The sequence below is a fragment of the Diplotaxodon limnothrissa genome, linkage group LG1 (genome assembly GCF_057381915.1).
Source record: "Diplotaxodon limnothrissa isolate DT_005_m linkage group LG1, D_limnothrissa_male_GT1.1, whole genome shotgun sequence".
Lineage (NCBI taxonomy): Eukaryota > Metazoa > Chordata > Actinopteri > Cichliformes > Cichlidae > Diplotaxodon > Diplotaxodon limnothrissa.
Window position 1 is genome coordinate 9,056,898 of NC_140596.1, and position 19,252 is coordinate 9,076,149.

Consider the following 19,252-nt stretch of genomic DNA (forward strand, 5'->3'; position numbering starts at 1 on the left):
GGATATCACAGAACCTTGACACCTGTCTGAAAACATCCTCTATTCAGACCCTAAAGGACATGACTTGTGATGACAAATGTGAAGCACTTCCTGGAAAACATAGTTAAATTTGTTTTTATGCTATTCTATTATTCCTCCACAGAGTTGGACTTGCAAGCTACAAGTAGTGAGCCTGGCTGCCCTCAGAGCACAATTTTTTATTTCGTTTTTTTTTTTAAGTTCGCCATCATCATGTTTGAATAAGATCACAAAGCGGAAGCCGGAGAAGGCTTCCAATGCTGCTTATCTTTGCACACCAAGATTCAGGACAAGGTATGTCCAGTCTGGGGATAATGCACAATAGGAGAGCCAGCTGAGCATCAGACTGGTCCTCAGCTTCAGTATTTAATCCTGGAAAATGCATGTCATATTTCTCAAGATGTTGAGAAAAGTCTGAGTCCAACACTGAGGAGCTTTGGGATGAAGTCCTTGCTGGTAAGTGGGCTGACCACATGGAGTATATTGAGGGGTTATTTGACCCGGAGCCCTTTGAGAGTGCTAACCAGCCACAGTAGGAGATAGCCAGTTTATCAGAGGATGAAACCTGGTAGCAAAGCCCTGGCTCTCATCTCTTACTCTATATTGGGGAATGTGGATGACTTCGCGCTTACAGGAAGGGAGCCTCTTTAATAGCTTTCAAGTGTGTTGTGAACAATCAACTACTTGCTCCTTATGTAGCCATAATTCTTCTTTCTAAATAACATTTATTTTATAAAAGGCACTCATTGAAGCAGTGGTGTAAATGACAGAATTTTTCAGACTTTTTTCATTGCTTTTTGAAGACATTCTGTCAATTAAGTCTATTTCGCAAGTGGGTATTTCTGCCTATCATGTTGGGTCTGAAAGAATAAGGCTAGGTGGTTCTGCTCTTCTTAAATGGGTGTGCTGGCTGGTTAAATTGGAAATAAAGCTTTTTTAAGCTTTTTTTAAAGCTCATTTTAAAAACAGAAACATCGGTTTTGTGTTTTGCACACAAACTCGTCATTACAAACATATGTTTTTAACTCTCTATAATTGTTTTTGTTCAAGATAAGATTTTTATGGATATTTTTTGATATAAAACTCCACTGCTTCTCACTTCCACAAAGGTGGTGGGCAACCTCCATATTTTATTCTTGGATTGCCAAGATTACGTTATTTGCTGTTGGAGATTGTGGATTTTTATCCCCAGAAGTAAATCTCTATCTAAACAGCACTTTGGTGATGTGTTGTTTGAATTCTTGATTGTCAACATTTATTTCTTCATATTATAACTTCTTTTTTCTTTATTTATTTAAAAAATGTTAATAATGACTTGAATAAATATCAATTAACAAAAACTTAAGCATTCATAAATATAATAGCATAGTAAAGACTTTCTCAAAAGCTTACAGTCACAAAGGTCTTCCTTTACCTCACTCTCAGATAACGCAATTTCGATCAAGGCTAATGCAGCGTCATAGATTCTGTTGAAAGGGATATAAACTTGCATCTTGCTGCAGTCTGTTGGTTATCATTGCAAACCTTATCTTTGGTTCCACCATGAGTATGTGACAGCTCACTAGGCGATATATCCTAACTGCACTACTGTCCTTGTAGCTCAGGTGAAGCACGAGGCTTCTCTGTGAGTCTTGAATCCATATCCAATATGTATTGTACTAGATTAACTAACTTAAAGAGAGGCACAAGGTACAGCAAATAATGGACCTGCTGTGGAATTGGGCTTGGTGAAGACAAACAACTGCAATGAACCCTTAGAAGTGATGTACATATGTACAGGTGTGGCCTCACATACAGATGGCACAGGTCATCTGACTTGATGCATGCTGTATCCCATAAAATATGTGCCTACACTGTTCTCTGCTTCAAGGAAAACAAGTTGCAAACAACATTTTTTAACAACATGTACTAGAACACATGTGGATCTGTCCATTTAAAACAAAACAAAACAAAACAAAAAAACCTTTGTGACTCTATTAGAAACCTATGTAGGACATACACTAAAGAGTCACACTACACACCATTACAAGCCTACTTATGAAGCAATTGCCAAGTATGATCAGGTGGCACTTGAGTTATTAAATTTCTCCCCAATGCACCAGTTCAGGTAAAAATTACCTGTAGCTGCACAGCTGTAAAATCAATTTCATCCCAAGTCAGCTGGTATTATTATGATTATCATTTGTCCAATTTGAATCGTAGTGGAAGCTGAGTAGGTACTGCATAATGCTTTAGTGACAGTTTTTAATCAACTTATATGAACTGTGCCATATAGTGGAAATATTACTGTTCGTGGCTTTATTTGCTTTCGGGGTCGAACAAACTCAAACAGGAGCTTTTGGCCAGATTTTGGCCAGCTGTAGTAGCCAATTTGTCTTTTTTCTCTTCCCTCGTCTCTCTTGTCCTGTCCTCTCTCCACACCTCTTCTCCACTTCACTCGTTTCCTGCATCCAGTTGTGCCTGCAGACGCGGTTGTGATGATGAATCTGTGGCTGCAGTGTGTCTGTGTTTCTGACATTGTGATGTATCTCCACTGGCCTTAACTCCCTCTCTATCTCGCCACTGCCCCCACCCTCAGTATTCTTTTCTCTCCATCTCTTTGTCTCTGTCTCTCTGTCTCCTCCTTTCTCTCTCTCTTCTCTCTCGCTTATTCTCTCACTTTCAATGATCAGGCATTGCTTGGCCCCCTGCCTCAGTGATGGAACAGACAGAACACACAGACCCACCAACAACAAAAACAAACAGGAACTGAGCTCCACGATTTGCCGATTGATTTTTACTGGGGGCATTTCTGAAATAGCCCATCTGACCTTTCGGCCAAATGGTAGTGAATAGAGGAAACAGAAGTGCTAAGCCTATCGCACACAAAACCTCTGCCAACAACTATCTGACCAGACTACACTGCTGGTGACAAGGTTGAGCTTCAGGTTGCTGGTTTATATACATAAGCACAATCACAGGATTAGCTACATCAATATACAAAACTAAAATCCTGCAGCTCAGCTGGAAACACCTAGAGCATAAGATGTTCATTACAACCCATACTGAATAGAACACTGTATTTCTTTTGTATTCTGGCATTCTTTTCTTTTCTTTTTTTTTTAGTGAAGCTAAGTCTGTCCTAAGGTTAGGGCTAGAGGTACAGATTGTTGCATAATTAAAAAGAGAAGGTTTTATCCCCTTAGAAACACAGGTCTAGTCTCTGTAAACTTAAGAACAAAGTGCCTAAATTATGAGGCAGTCTGAACAAAGTTAGTGTTCTGGCCAGCAGAAAGCTCGTGGACTGTTCAAAACAGAAATGGTTCATCAATTAGAGAGCATTTAATAAATGTCCCAGAAATCTGCTTATTAATTTCTAACATTTCTTTGCTACAAGTGAAAACTCTGGTCTAATCATGGCACTAATCAGGGTGTGATGCCCACTCGTCGGGTTGAAGGTAAGTGGGGTCCTCAGGCAAAGATACTATGTGGGGCAAAAAAAGACAGGTGCATGCTGGGAAGCTAAATATGGACAATCGGCAGAGACAATGCTGTGTAGTTAAAAACAATTAATTTCTTTGGCTTCAACAGGAGTCAAAAATGTTATCTCTGCTTTTTGTAAAACTTGGTCATAACACTGATAATGAATACATATTAAATATACATCCATCTATTTTCTCCTGCTTAACCAACCTATTAGCTGGGTGGGACACAAGGAGAACATGCAAAATCCAGAAAGGCCCCCAAGTGGGCCACAACACCAGTGTCCCACCTATTACAATTCTTTAAACACTTAAACTCCCAGAGAGCAGTTTAAATGAGGGTAAGATGACGCAGTTGTTTTATATATGTAACAAACTCTATAAGGTAAATGTGTGATTTTAAAAATGACTTAACTAGACATTCAGCCTGAGCATTTCAATTCATACAATTTATTTGCGAGTCATGGTTAACACCTGGCTGTCAGGCTCCAGCACTGATTCAGGTCTGCAAAAGTAGTTTCACAGCACAATGTACCTGCCTTTTTAAAAACAAATCATGCGCCAGCTCAATTTACATGCCAACACTTGGTTCGAGTATATAACACTCTGTAATTCCATCTCCCCAAAATGATGACTGTTTGGTGGTAGTGGTTGTGTGTGCGCGTGTGCATATGTGTTAGACTGTGTGTGTGTGTGTGTGTGTGTGTGTGTGTGTGTGTGTGTGTGTGTGTGTGTGTGTGTGTGTGATCAGGGAGAAGGGCTTAAAGAGAGCCGGCTCCTCTGCCCGTCGCCTGGAAGAGTAGCTCGGGCTCATTATCCTGATGAAATTTGCGCAGATGTGTGAGCTGCCGACAGACTCTGCAGTGACACAAACAGCCAGCTCTGTCCCCTTGAGCCAGTCAGGTGATGAAAACTGGAGCGGCACGGGGGCTGAGAAACGACGGCCATTAAGCAAAAAAGAAAGAGGTGAGGGAGGGTGGAAAAGGGGAGCTGAATGTGTGTGTATGTGTGTGTATGTGGGGGTGGGGGCAGTTGGAGGGGTTGGTGAGTTTTCCTCGTCTCTATCTAGCGGGAGAAAGCATTACATAAAGTAACAATTTCCAAACCACCTTCTTAAAATTCCAGATGAAAATGAAAATGTGCATACATGCACGCGGCATCTCCTCACGAGGCACTAATCTGGCCGTATCCAGATGACGAGCGGACTGCCACTTAACAGGGAGGAGATCCACTTTGATCACATGGCCCCTGGGGCAAACCTATCGCGCTGCCTATTACGCTGCTTCATTTGCATATGTGGGGCTTATGGGAAGGCTGAGATCTAGTGTGAATGTTCTAAACTGCAGCAGGGCTCACTGTTGCTAGAAAGAAATGTCCGGAAGAGAAGAAGACAAACGATCGAGTGCCGCAAGTAGCCTGAGGTAAGTGCACTTGTCACTTTAAGGTCACAAGTTCAACATCACACTCTGGCTAAGTGCATCTTAAAATTAAATATTCTGGCCAAACAACAATACAAGAGTTTCCATTGAACGAGATAGATGCAATTAATCCTTAATATAAGTGGCCAAAAGTGTAGAACTGTGTGAGTATAAATGATGGTGTAAGTCAAAAAAGTGCATGCATGCTCAGTAAACTTTACTTAAATAAACAAAAGGCTTGCTTTAAAAGAGTAAGCAAGTTAGACAAAACCCCGTGTGCTCCTTACATTCTACATCAACAACAACAACAGGTGAATGCTGCTCGTTTTATCCTCCTGCCTACTCAGACTTTTCAATGGAAGCTCCACGCAGGCCTCTTGATCTTTGTTAGCAAGCCAAGGACTGAAAGCACCCAGTGAAGTTATTCGGGTGTAAACAAAAAAACAAGACAAAACAAAAAAACAAAAAATTAAAAAGGCAAACTTCCGCTGTGAAAGTGCTATTTCCTTTTCCTTTGCGTAAACAACATTAACCATCCACTAAAACACGGTGTGGTCTACTTTCTGAGCTCCACTGGGAATTCATTTTATACAAGACCTGCACTTGAGATGAAGCGCCCCCGTTGTACAGAAAAGAAATGCACTATACCAGTTTAAACACTTCCCAGTTTGCAGAGCTAAGTGTTATGCCTCTGCCTGTTGGAAAAGGAAATAACTCTTTTTACTACTTTTTACTAGGAAAAGTTATTGCAGACCATGAACTGGTACATCTTAAAACCTCATTCATATACTTTTATGCTTTTGCTGAACTATGCATCGCTGCAACTGGACTAATTTACAAACAGATATAAAAAGTTAATCCATTTTGCTCTCTCACTATAAATTCTGTTGCACTGTGTAGGCTAAGATAATCGCACTTTTATGTGGCAACAAAATTTACATAAAATTAATACAAATGTACTTTTAAGACGAGATACAGATGTGCCAAAAGTGAGTTGAGAAATTAACAGTAAATAAAGGACACCATCTATGGAAAGACACTGGGCCCAATGAAAAGCAATTAGTCAAAATTTACACTGCTGTGAGACGACACAGATGAGGAAAAGAAAAAAGAAGTGGAGTGGAAGAAGTGGAGGGTGTCTTGGGTGCGCAGAAAATCATTTTCCACACTTGGGCTTCAATCTGCGCGAATAATTCTTCAAACTTTTTTAAGTCGGACTTTAAATGGCATTACATATGTAGTGAGGCATGAAAAATTAATACGTTGGAGTCGGGGAAATGTCAAGGGTAATGATCTCCGCTGCAGCTTACCTCCTTAGCTTTCTGTTTCAGTCGAGCTTGCTCTGGGTCTTCTTGCCTGGAGCGACTCTGTGGAGCAAAGGAGGGGGGGACACAGGTTAACAGCTGGTTTAAGGAGCCCACAACCTCTCCGCTACTCATCTGTTGCTGCGGCAGCAAAAATAGTGCAAAATGGGAACAGGATACAGAGGTGTCAAGGACATCGTATCTGAATTCAGAGAACAGCAATGGAGCGCCCCCCGGGGGGCAGTGGCCTTTAAACCCGCTCCAAATCCAGCCCTAAATAAGCCGCTGGAGGGGGATTCTAATCAAAAGAGGTTATTAAAAATTCTGCTCGAGCCAGGACGCACACACGTGCACACACACAAGGGGGAAAGGATGTTGGTGACTATCAGTGGCAGTAGCTGTCTATGTGTCACTGAGAGCCAGTGTGGCTATCCGTTGCTTTGTGTTTGTGTGAGTGTGTGTGTCCCTGGCATAACAACACAGCACTTCTATTTTAATCAGCTGCTAAGATCTGGGTGAATGTATTTGTCCCTGGGAATCCTTCACCACGCAGCCAAATGTACATGTACAGCTGACCACTGCAGGCAACAGAGGCAGATTATGGCACTACACAGTAATTGCGTGTTGTTTGTTAATCTGGAAATAATCTATCCATTTGATTTTTTTCCCTATTAAGATGAGCATAAGTTGATCGACCCTAACGTTTTTGTGCAAACAAAGCTCTCAGTTACTGTCTAACCTGATTTTGGTAGCTCTATAATGTCTTCATTTTATTCCCTGAAACATTGCAAAAGGTTAATCGTGTAGTTCTACATATGTAGAGAACCTGTCATATTTTATTTTTACAATACAGCCTCCATCTCAGTGAAGTGAAAAGCTATCTTACTTTCATCTAATTTCTTCAAACAACAAATCAGTGAGAACATACGCCAGGCCATCCCTATTCCCTCCTTAACATTACCTCCCTTCCTCTCCTTATGTACTCTCTCTGATGGACGGAGACCTGCTCTTCATAGCCTTACTGCTAATTGGCTTTAAATATATCAGGCAGTTCACGTAGTGGTCGGTATCTCAACTAAGACTAATGTGTTTGCCCTCCAGTCGGCCAGAGCATCCCTCAAGACTTGAGTCATATTGTAAATGGCTGGCATAGCAGAGGGTAAGGCTTGTTGTGAAGGAAGGAGGAGGGGGTGGAAAGGATTATTTCAGTGCGTTTCTTATTCAAGAGGTCAAATTAGCGGGCGCTCGAGCAGCAAAGAGGCAGGCAGGGAGGTGGGTGGAGGATAGGAGGGGTAGGTACAGATGGACTGTTTACAAAGGGCAGTGGTGCCACTGGCATGCTTTACATCTCCTCTGTCAGCTGCCCTGGTTTCCCCACTTACAGGAGTGAACAGAGTCGAGAAGGGAAAAGAGGACTGCGTACTAAATGCTGACAAGCTTTGTTGGTTTTGTGTAATTGAGTGTACTGTGCTTAAAAAATGCAGTGTAGTATAGTATACAAACAGTCTGGGAATGTATTCTGGAGCTGTTTTGCAATGTTGAAATTTCATTTTGTTGCCAAAAATGAATTATGAGGACAATCAGAGGGTTATTTTTCTTTGATCAAGCTCTGGGTTCTATGTGGAAACAGCAAAGTTAACATATTCTCCCAAATATTTAGAGTGAAACTTGTCATACTTCTTTAAGTTACCGCTGATAGTATTTATAAATCTGATCAATCTTATTTCCTTTACAAATTACAGGCAAAAAATAATAATATCCACCAACAAACCGCCGGCATCAAGCTTCACCGTAAATCTTTCTTTTTATGAAACTTTAAGTCAATAAATGGCTCACTTATGCAATATAAGAACATAACATTATGAATTATTGAGAGTTTTAACATATTCAGCGATCTATATCTCTCAAATGAAGGATGAACATGAAATACTATGTATAAAGAAGCTCCTTTTTAGTTTAGTGAACTGAGCCAAAAACATAACATTTAAAGTGAAACAGTTATTAGAGGAAGTCAGAAAAATCGAACCAAAAATTCAAGTTAAATCATCAGCCACTCCCTAACAGTATGTAAGTGTTTTAGGATGGATTTTTCCTGCTTTCCCTTAAATCAGTCTGTTATATTGGCTGCAGAGTATCAAAGCAAGTGTACCATAAAACAGATGTGATACCTATAAAGCTGTAAAGGGAAAAAAAGCAGGAAAAGTAAAACGAATACATGATTAAATAATAGAGAAAGTACTACAATATTATCAAGCACTGTTTGTGTAGTATATCGTTCAATTTTCTTTCCAAACTTCTCCTTGAACTGAAACGCCATGGCAACAAGAGCCAAAAAGCCACAGACGTGGCTCTGAGGTGAAGTCAGACTTTCCTCAACGAAGCTCAGGCAATCCAAACAGCCCCGAGGTAAGCCCTTCTAACAGAACTTGGCTACATTTGCAAAAGTTCTTCAGTAATCCTGTTAATAAAGAGAGCTTTCCAAAGAAAAAAAAATGATTACAGTGCTCAACCATGTAGAACTGTGACATGACAAAGAGGATCCTAAAGCTGCACTTTTTCTTTTTTAAACAACCAACTTTGCAGTTTAGTTTCCTGCTGAGGCAATGTCTTTTTTTTCCATCTTAAAAAAAAAACAGAAAACAAAAAAAAAACAGATAGGTCATGGGGTTTGGTGGCCCTGTTCATCAACTAGAGGATTTTCTAATATCCTGCATGGCAGGACTGGAGCGTAATAATGCAATTAAGACAGTGAGGTGTGCTGCAATGAGAATCTTTACTGTGGGACATTGGCTCCATTCAAAATTAATTAAATTAACCTAGCTTCTGCTAATGTTACACTGCAGGGCATTTTCATTTGCAAAAGATTCTCTTTCTTTTTCTGGTCAGTGGTGATCTTCTTTTACTGAGAGACAAATGTCTTTACATGCACAAAGCTGAGATCAGAATACTGGCCATGTGTCAGTGCTACTAGCACCCCATTAGTTTTGATCATTTTTTTAAGGCTAGGGCAAGTAGTCCTGTTCTAAATGTCCTGTGCTACAATGTTTAACTGGACGAAAGTAACCTTCAATCTGGAACAATTTTAAAGAACAGAGAATTAGGTGTCTAACTATTGTCCAGTTTCACATTTCACCACCTTTTAGGCTTATGCATCATTTTTGTTTGCTTGTTTATAAAGGAGATCATAATCAAAATAAAACTCCGTTATTGTATTTCCACCTTTACCTCAAGGATCTTTAATTATTACGGCTTTAAAAGGGAAGGCAAGCTTTAAAAAGGGAGTAACCGCTCCAGATGACTAACTAGCATAAGCAGGATAAGCACATGGCTAATTGTCATATCATTACATAACGCACAGTAACAAGCGAATTCGCCAGCTGAGCATCATTTAAATGGGACAGCCTACCTGAGTATTGCTGACCATTGCTGAGATAAGATAATGTGCTATGTCACAGAGACAAAAAGGTTAAGTTCACTGTACTCAAATGGCTTCTACAATCACCAGATGCACCAATCCAACAGAGCCCCTTTGGGATATAGTAGAACAGGACATTCGCATCATATTCAATGACAAATCAACTGTGTAGTGCTGTCACGTCAATACGGACAAAATCTGAGCAATGTTTACAGCACCTTGGTGAATCTTCGCCACAGAGAATTAAGGTGGTTCTGAATGCAAAAAAGGATCCAACCCTGTCCTAGCAAAGTGTACCTCATCTGTCATCTGATGAAAAAACGTTTTGTTTTGTTTTTTCAATTGACTACACATGGAGCAAAAGGTTTTTGCTATTACACACTGAAAGTAAATCATTATTTTTAAGGTTTGTAGGTTAATATTAAATATGGATCACGCTTCGTTTTAGATGTTTGTGTAATAGCTAAGATAAAGTGTACTCTACTTGCAAAACCCAACAAACCTATCAGCTAATTCTTTGATGATCTCCACCAATATATTATAGCTGCTATTGTTTTGTGAGTCTGTCCATGTGTGTGCATCATCAAGGTAAAGGCCTGGAAAAAATACTGCAGCGGGAAGTAGCTCAAAGGCAGTTCTGAGTTTTTTTGTCAGATGTTTATGGAGACGGGCGACAAATTAAGGGAAAAAAACAAAACAATAATAACACTGAGTCTTAGAAAGCTTTTGGGAGAAGTGCTGCCAGAACAGCTTTAACTCACCTTGGCAATGATTGCACAAATCTCCTGAACTTCTACAAAAGGGATGGAACATCACTACTCAAACGGTTATTTAAGTTTTGATGATGGTGCTGATATTGTTCCAGAATCTCCTACAGGTATTCAGTCGGGTTACGCTGTGCTGACTGTTACAACCATACTATGTTATTCCCATTATTTTCACACTCAAGCCTTTAAGTAACTCCTTGAAAAGTATAGATAGGTTAGGTTTTTGCTCTTACTATGAACCATGTAAAGTTTGCTGCAATAGGTGTAAGGCTGCTGGGGGATTCCCATGATGCATTGAGTATTTCTTCTTCAGTTACTTTTCTCACTCACTATCTGTTAATAGACCTCTCTGCATTGAATCATATTTGTTATTAATCTCTGACTCTCTTCCACAGGATGTCTTTTATCCTGTCTTCCTCCTCTCACCCCAACTGGTCGTGGCAGATGGCCCCGCCCCTCACTGAGCCTGGTTCTGCCGGAGGCTTCTTCCTGTTAAAAGCGAATTTTTCTTTCCCACTGTCGCCAAAGCGGTTGCTCATAGGGGGTCATATGATTGTTGGGGTTTCTCTGTATTATTGCAGGGTCTACCTGACAATATACAGCACCTTGAGGCGACTGTTGTTGTGATTTGGCGCTGTATAAATAAAACTGAATTGAATTGAATTAAGACCACTCCCTGGATTAACAGAGCACTATCCACCCTTCCTAACATACACTGTGTAGTAAGATTGGAACAGCTGTATAGGTGCTTCTGGCTTCAGATACATTGTAGCTGCTGCAAGGAAACGGCGAGAGAAAGCGATGTGTGATCCAGCCTATTGTAAATAGGACAGTTGATGTATAGCTTAAGGTAAACTGAGGTAATTTTGCCTCGTTCAATTTTTTCTTCTTCCATTTTTTATAAATCTTTCAGGCTATTTTTTATATTTCAATTTCATTTTATTTAGTTGTCTCAAGGCGCTTCCTATAAAAAGGTAAATAAAAAATGTTACATTATCGTTAGGGCAAAATGTGCCCACTATATTACAGTCCCTGAACCCTGAACCCCTCACTGTAGGGGTCAAATGTTCAGGTTTTCCCTTAATTTGTCACTTACTTGTCTACAAACAGAATTTCTCAAAATCTTATATTATTTTTTACATGAGATCAAAATGAATTAAGTTTGAAGATATTTGAGGTCTGACCCATGACTACTGAGCACCAGTGGGTAAGACTAGATATTACTAAAGAACAGTCTTTAATTTCTAATGCTATCTTATTCCAAACAAACCCCAAAATGATTAACTTCTTGCACATCATTAGAAAAACATTTGGATGATCTGATCTGACTTGCTGTTTATTTTTTGAAAACAGCTCAGGTGATACAGATTGCACCTGAGCTGTCAGGACTTGTGATAGAAGGATGTTTTACAGGTAATACATGCTGCGGATAAGTGTGTTTGTTAGCTTCATAGTGCATGCGGGTTGTGTAAGGTTTTTCCCCTCCTTGCTGTGTCCGGGGAGGAAGAGCCAGGACAGAGGAGCCCTTAGGCCAGGAGCCTGGGAGGACAAAGGGAGGTCACTTCATCCACTGGTGTCACACTCTAATTCATCTGTCAGGGCCTGCACACGAGCAACATGCTCACACATGCACACAACGGTACACAAGTTCACACTGTTGCACAGGGACATAACTTTCACACACAAACACACACACACACAACAGGATGATAAGGCGACAGTAACTTACTTTAGCGGCTTTCAAAAGGATCTCTCTCTCCTGCTCATCCTTCCGCTGCTTCTCGATTCTCTCCAGCTGCTCAAAGAAGCGAAGCTGAGAGCGAACGTCTGCAGACTGCTCGTAGCACTCATCGTCCTGACAAGCAGATAGAGATAATTACTGTTTCAATGGTAATAGTTGAACAAGTCCCACTCAGCAGCTACTTCTAAGGCTTTAGCCACGTACTTCAAAACTCTGGGTTGCCTTCAGTTCAGATATTTCAAACTGAAAATAAGGTCAAGATGGTTGTGATATTAATAAGAAAACAGAATATTTCAAATGTAAGACACTTAGAAGACTCTTCCTCGCTGTTAATGATTTGTTTACTTCATGATTTACATTTGAGGTTAGTCTTCTCACGTGTCTGCTAGTGTACATCTATATTCCCTGGGCAGCACATTTAATACTACACAGTTAGGTATGTAGGTATTTGGACAGTTACACAGTTTTCCAGTTTTCTACCACCTCAGTGTATTTTAAATCAATCAATATGTGATTGAATTACAGACCATCATCTTTAATTGGAGGGGTTTAACAAAACTATCACATTAACCATTTAGGACTTAAAGCATTTTTAAGCACTCAAAAGTAAATGGACATGGTAACATAATTTTAAATATATGAACTGTTTTCAATACTTGGATGAAAATCCTCTGCAGTCACTGACTGCCTGCAGGCTAGAACTCATGGACATCACCAAATGCTGGGTCTCTTCCCTTGGCATGCTCTCCTTGGCCTTTCCTGTAACCACCTTCAGTTGCTGTTTGCTTGTTTCTCTCTCGGCATACAATTTTGTCTTCAGAAAATGAATTTCAACTCTCAATTGGGTTGAGATGAGGTAACTGAGTTGGCCATCGAAGAATATCCCATCTGCTTTTGCAGTATACTTTGGGCTATTATTCATTCGTATTGTAAAGAGCTGCCCGATCAGTTTTGCAGCATTTTGTAGAATCTCAGCAGACTAAAGCCTTGTGCACTTGAATCCTAATAGTAGCCATACATGCCCAAGCCATAACACTGACTCCACCCTTTTTGATAGAGAATATGGTATGCTTGGGATAATGCTTCTCCATACTTTTCTCTTCCCATCATTCTGGTACAAGTTAGTCTAGGTTTCATCTGGTTTCGACTTGGTTAGATGATTTGAAGTTACTGAGCTGGCCAGTACATTCACATTTTCTGAGAAAGTACCAGGTTGTTTATTTGGTCACTCCTAAGGTTTTTGACATCTCTCTTCACTTACGCTGATATCTATCTGGACCTCATATTAAGAGTTCCAGTGAAAATATACCTTCTGCAAGTTCAACACTTGGAATCAACTGCAGATGTTTTATCTGCTTAAGCTGTCATGCAATAATGAGGGAACAGTCCTCAACAGGCTGTGGACTGTTGTTATGCAGTGTCACGCCTTTTTCAATATGTCATATCATTACTAATTACCTTAAAAACACTGATTTTGATTTAATGGTGTAAAAAAATCCACCTAATTTTCTAATCCTTTTCCCCTAAACAGATAGGATATTTATCCAGCGCAGTGACTAACTGTAGTTCCAGATTAACTAAATCTTCTTAAACTATTGTATTAAAAAATTACAGTAGATTGCTATGACCATACAAATCTATATTTAAAATCAATTATTTGTTGAGAAGCAACCATAATTCCTTCAGCATTTTTTGGTTAAACAATGAAAAGAAACTTTAAAACACAAGTCAACTGGAACACCACCAGTCTGAACACATCAACAAACTTTTTCTATTTACAGACATTGCTTCTCTTTACCAATGTCACATCACTTCCCACTTGGGAGATAGAAAGGCAAGAGTAAAAACAACTTTTTTAGGCCATCAAAAGTTAATAGGATAATTGCTTATTTCTCATGTTTCTGTGTGACTGCATGTGTCTCATGCATCTCTGTTCTTGCTTGCACTTGATTTCTATATCACTCTCTTCTGTGTATTTCCATGAGTGGATGAGAGACGCCGAGCGGCACAGAGCACAAAGACACATCAGAGGAGACTCATCACCAGCCCCCTTCCACTCTCCCGCCCCCCTTTTCCTTCTCTCTCTCTCATCCAGCTTCCCTCCTCTTTGTTGCAGCGCTGAGCCTGCACTCTTGCCGTACCTCCCGCCGCCGCTCCTGCCGAAGCCCGGCTGCACTTTAAGGCCGCTTTGTCTTTCGGTCTTTTCTCTCTCTATCTCTTTTTTTCGCTGATGTCAACAGAGCTGGGCTCACAGTGCTGGGCTCACAGTGCTTCATGCCTCCTTCACACACACCTCATTTACAAAACCACAAAAAAGGCAAAGAACGAATGGAAAGAAGAATCACAAAACAAGACGGGGACAGCAGTAGCAATGCTCTTCCTCACTCCTCCTCATCCTCCCGTCTTGGCATCAAGAAAAACACATTTTCAAAAGTTTCTCCCCCCCGACACACCCCCATTTCTCATAACGATGCAAAGATATAGCCTTCCAGCAGAGATGAATTTGTGCTTTAATGTTTACCAATTAAATGTGGTTATATAGTTATATTTAAGGGCTACAAGAAGTAAAGTCACCAATAATAACAAAAGTATGCAGCTGTAGGTAGACGGGCACTTACAAGTTCTTTTATAAGTTTTGACTGGCTGAAAACTCTGAGCTCTGGCGCTTTGTATCAACTTAAAGGTAAATAAGAGTTCTGACATTAACTTTTACGTGTTTATAGTTCCATTTTTGTCTGTGAGTTAACAAGTAAACGGGAAAAAATGCATATGTGCATATGCCAGTGTGTATTTACATGACTGTTGAAGCATACAAATGCCTTCATATCCATGGCAGTTTAGTTTTGCATGTTTGCTACAATATCCCCATGGATTTTATTCCCTATCTTGAGTGTTTTGTGTATTTCTAAGTACGGTGACAGTCTAGCTAGGATTCATTTAGTACCATTGGTGGCCCTTTGTAACACTGTATGCAGCCCCTGAACAGAAGAAGGAAAAAATTGTTGACTGAACCTTTCATTCATCAACAGTTTATGTCATATCATGATAAAGTGGTGCCAAAAAAAACGACAGCAGCATTTCTCTTTAATTTCAGCTCTTGTGTTCTGCCCATAAAAGCAGCTTACGATGTATAAACAACGCAGGTTCAAGAAACCTGTCTGTCCTCTCAGTGATGGCTGAAAAGACTATAAACCAGAACAAACATGACAATTACCTTATACACTCAACAAAAATATAAACGCAACACCTTTGTTACTGCTCCCATTCCCCATGGGATGGACGTAGAGACCTAAAATTCATTCCAGATACACAATATAACCATCCCTCCCAAACAGTGGTCACAAATCAGTCCAAATGTGTGGTAGTGGGCACATCTGCTATATTGAGATAATCCATCCCACCTCACAGGTGTGCCACATCAGGATGCTGATCTGACATCATGAGTAGTGCACAGGTGTACCTCAGACTGCCCACAACAAAAGGCCACCCTGGAATGTGCAGTTTTGTCTCACAGCAAAATGCCACAGATGCCACAAGCAATGAGGGAGCGTGCAATTGGCATGCTGACAGCAGGAATGTCAACCAGATCTGTCGCCCGTGCATTGAATGTTCATTTCTCAACCATAAGCCGTCTCCACAGGCGTTTCAGAGAATATGGCAGCACATCCAACCGGCCTCACAACCGCAGACCTCGTGTAACCACACCAGCCCAGGACCTCCACATCCAGCAGGTTCACCTCCAAGATCGTCTGAGACCAGCCACCCAGACAGCTGCTGGAACAATTGGTTTGCACAACCAAACAATTTCTGCACAAACTGTCAGAAACCGTCTCAGGGACGCTCAACTGCATGCCCGTCGTCCTCATCGGGGTCTTGACCTGACTCCAGCTCGTCGCCGTAACAGACTTGTGTGGGAAAATGCTCACATTCGATGGCGTCTGGCACGTTGGAGAGGTGTGCGCTTCACAGATGAATCATGGTTCACATTGTTCAGGGCAGATGGCAGCTGGGAATGTCCCAGTTCTTGCATGGCCAGCATACTCACCGGACATGTCACCCATTGAGCATGTTCGGGATGTGCTTGACCGGCGTATACGACAGCGTGTACCAGTTCCCACGAATATCCAACAACCTCGCACAGCCATTGAAGTGGAGTGGACCAACATTCCACAGGCCACAATTGACAATCTGATAGACTCCATGCGACGATGTGTTGCACTGCATGAGGCAAATGGTGGTCACACCAGATACTGACCGGTTCTGGGTCCCCAGACCCCCAATAGCGCAAAAAACTGCACATTCCAGGGTGGCCTTTTGTTGTGGGCAGTCTGAGGTACACCTGTGCACTACTCATGATGTCAGATCAGCATCCTGATGTGGCACACCTGTGAGGTGGGATGGATTATCTCAATATAGCAGATGTGCCCACTACCACACATTTGGACTGATTTGTGACCACTGTTTGGGAGGGATGGTTATATTGTGTATCTGGAATGAATTTTAGGTCTCTACATCCATCCCATGGGGAATGGGAGCAGTAACAAAAGTGTTGCGTTTATATTTTTGTTGAGTGTATAAACCACCATACTCTGATTACACATTACAATCTCAAACTATACGTTTGATGTGTTTTTTTCTCTGCTGCCCTTAATCATATGGTAGCTACCTAATAGGGGTGCAACGATACACAAAATTCACGGTTCGGTTCGATACTTTGGTGTCACGGTTCAATATTTTTTCAATACAAAACAAATGTTCATGCCTTTTTAATTTGTCATTTATTAAAATTATAAATACCGTATTTTCACGACCATAAGGCGCACTTAAAAGTCTTAGATTTTCTTCAAAAAGTGCGGCGCGCCCTATGTGTTGTAAGGAGGACGTAGTAGAGAACACCATGAGAACGTTAAAGGGTGAAGTGTGGGCGTTGATCGTATATACCGGGACAATCGCACATACCTGTATAAAAGAACAGGTATGTGCATTATGCAGGACATCGTTGTTTTAACAACCCTGAAAATGGCAAAGAGACACGCTTACGAAGCACAGTTTAAACTGAAGGCCATCAGCTACGCGGAGGAACATGGAAATCGAGCAGCGGCGAGAGAATTTAAGATTAACGAATCGATGGTTCGCAAATGGAGGAAGCTGGAAAACAAGCTCCGGCAGGTCAAGAAAACGCAGCTGAGTTTCCGCGGACATAAGGCGAGGTGGCCCGAGTTGGAGGAAAGACTCGAGCGGTGGATCATCGAGCAAAGAGCGAGCGGGAGAAGCGTTTCGACGGTCACCATTCGGCTAAAAGCAGTTTCACTAGCTGAAGAGATGAACATTGAACATTTCCAAGGAGGTCCGTCTTGGTGCTTTCGTTTTATGAAACGGTGCCATTTTTCCATCCGGACCAGGACTACGGTAGTGCAGCAACTTCCAGCGGATTACGGTATAAGGAAAAGCTGGCCATCTTCCGCTCCTACTGCAGCAAACACATCGGCGACAAAAACATCCAGCCCAGCCACATCACAAACATGGACGAGGTCCCGCTCACTTTTGACATCCCGGTGAGTCACACTGTGGAGAAGAAGGGGACCAGCACGGTAGCGATACGCACAACGGGGTATGAAAAGTCTTCTTTTACTGTTGTGCTTGGCTGCCATGCTAATGGACAGAAACTGCCGCCTATGGTGATTTTTAAGCGAAAGACTTTGCCTAAAGAGAAGTTTCCAGCAGAAATCATCATTAAGGCAAATGAAAAGGGCTGGATGGATGAGGAAATGATGAAAGAGTGGCTGAGGGAGGTGTATGTAAGGAGACCAGGTGGTTTTTTCCACGCATCACCATCGCTGTTGATCTGTGACTCTATGCGTGCCCATCTCACAGCCGATGTGAAAAAACTTGTGAAGCAAATGAACTGTGAGCTTGCTGTCATTCCGGGAGGAGGCCTGACAAAGGAACTCCAACCGCTGGACATCGGTGTGAACCGCCCGTTCAAAGTAAGGCTGCGAGCGGCCTGGGAGCGATGGATGACCGGTGGAGACCACAGTTTCACTAAGAGTGGAAGGCAGCGCCGGGCGAGTTACGCCACAATTTGCCAATGGATTGTAGATGCTTGGGCTAACATGTCTGCTGGCACTGTTGTTCGAGCCTTCGCAAAAGCCGGCATCGTTTCCGAGGAGCCGCACGGCACGGAAAGTGACTCTGACGGTGAAGACAGTGAACCTGGCATGTTTGATGGAGATTTAGCGCAGCTGTTCAATTCAGACACAGAGGATGAGGACTTCGATGGGTTTGATTGATGATAAAAATGTGAGTACCAAACTCAGTTTTGCTCCTGCTTTATTTTTAAATATGCACACTTGTATGCTTGTGTGTTGTTGATGATGACGATTACCGGCAATAGAAATGTGAGTAAGGTACCGAATTCAGGTTTGCTCCCGCTTTATTTTTAAATACGCATACGGTACTTGTATGCGCCCTATGATCCAGTGCGCCTTATGTGTGTGTTAAATACAGTAAGGGCACACATAACTGAGACTGCGCCTTTTAGCACAGTGCGCCTTATGGTCGTGAAAATACGGTATATATTTTAACTCAAAAGTACAGTTTTTAAATTTAATGTTGCTGAAACAAAAGTAATTAAAAAAATAAATATATCTGATTGAGGAATCACTCATCTTTGGAAAAGAGAATTTATTACAGAGAAATGGCTCTTTCCAAAATAAAAGCTATACTATACGCTTCTTCTGGGCTATATTCTCAGCAGCATATTGTAGCGGGTCAGGGCTGTTCGGGGTTCTGTTTGTACAGTTATGTTTTGTTTATGTTGCCATAGTGACGGGTGACGCCCTCTCGCTGCGACAGTGTGTCCTTCCGGGGTCAGAGGGCGCCCTGTGTGTTGTTGTTGTTGCTGTGCGGTTGCCGCACTGAGCAGTTAGCTAGCGGCAGTGTTCTTCTGCAGATGTCAATAAACGGCTGTGCTCCCTGGCTAGCTCACGGGAAGCAAGACCAAACAACACCTCCGTCTCCTCGTTGTCTGAGCTCGCCACAATATTAAACATATCAGGTCCCCATAAGGAGAATCATGTGCTAACGGCTGTCTAAATGACTCGGGTAAAGTTTGTAGCATGCATGCTT

General features: G+C 41.6%; 1 protein-coding gene across 2 annotated transcripts in view; it reads right to left on the reverse strand.

Moving 5' to 3' along the window:
* Positions 1-19,252, reverse strand: part of LOC146639381 (transcription initiation factor TFIID subunit 4) — a 107,898-nt gene that overhangs the window by 39,858 nt on the left and 48,788 nt on the right. For both annotated transcript variants that reach the window (XM_085362539.1, XM_085362611.1), the window contains 2 exons: positions 12,113-12,238; positions 6,208-6,264 (listed from right to left, as the gene is read on the reverse strand). In XM_085362539.1, coding sequence (XP_085218665.1) covers positions 6,208-6,264; positions 12,113-12,238 — 183 coding nt within the window. The remainder of the gene's footprint in view (positions 1-6,207; positions 6,265-12,112; positions 12,239-19,252) is intronic.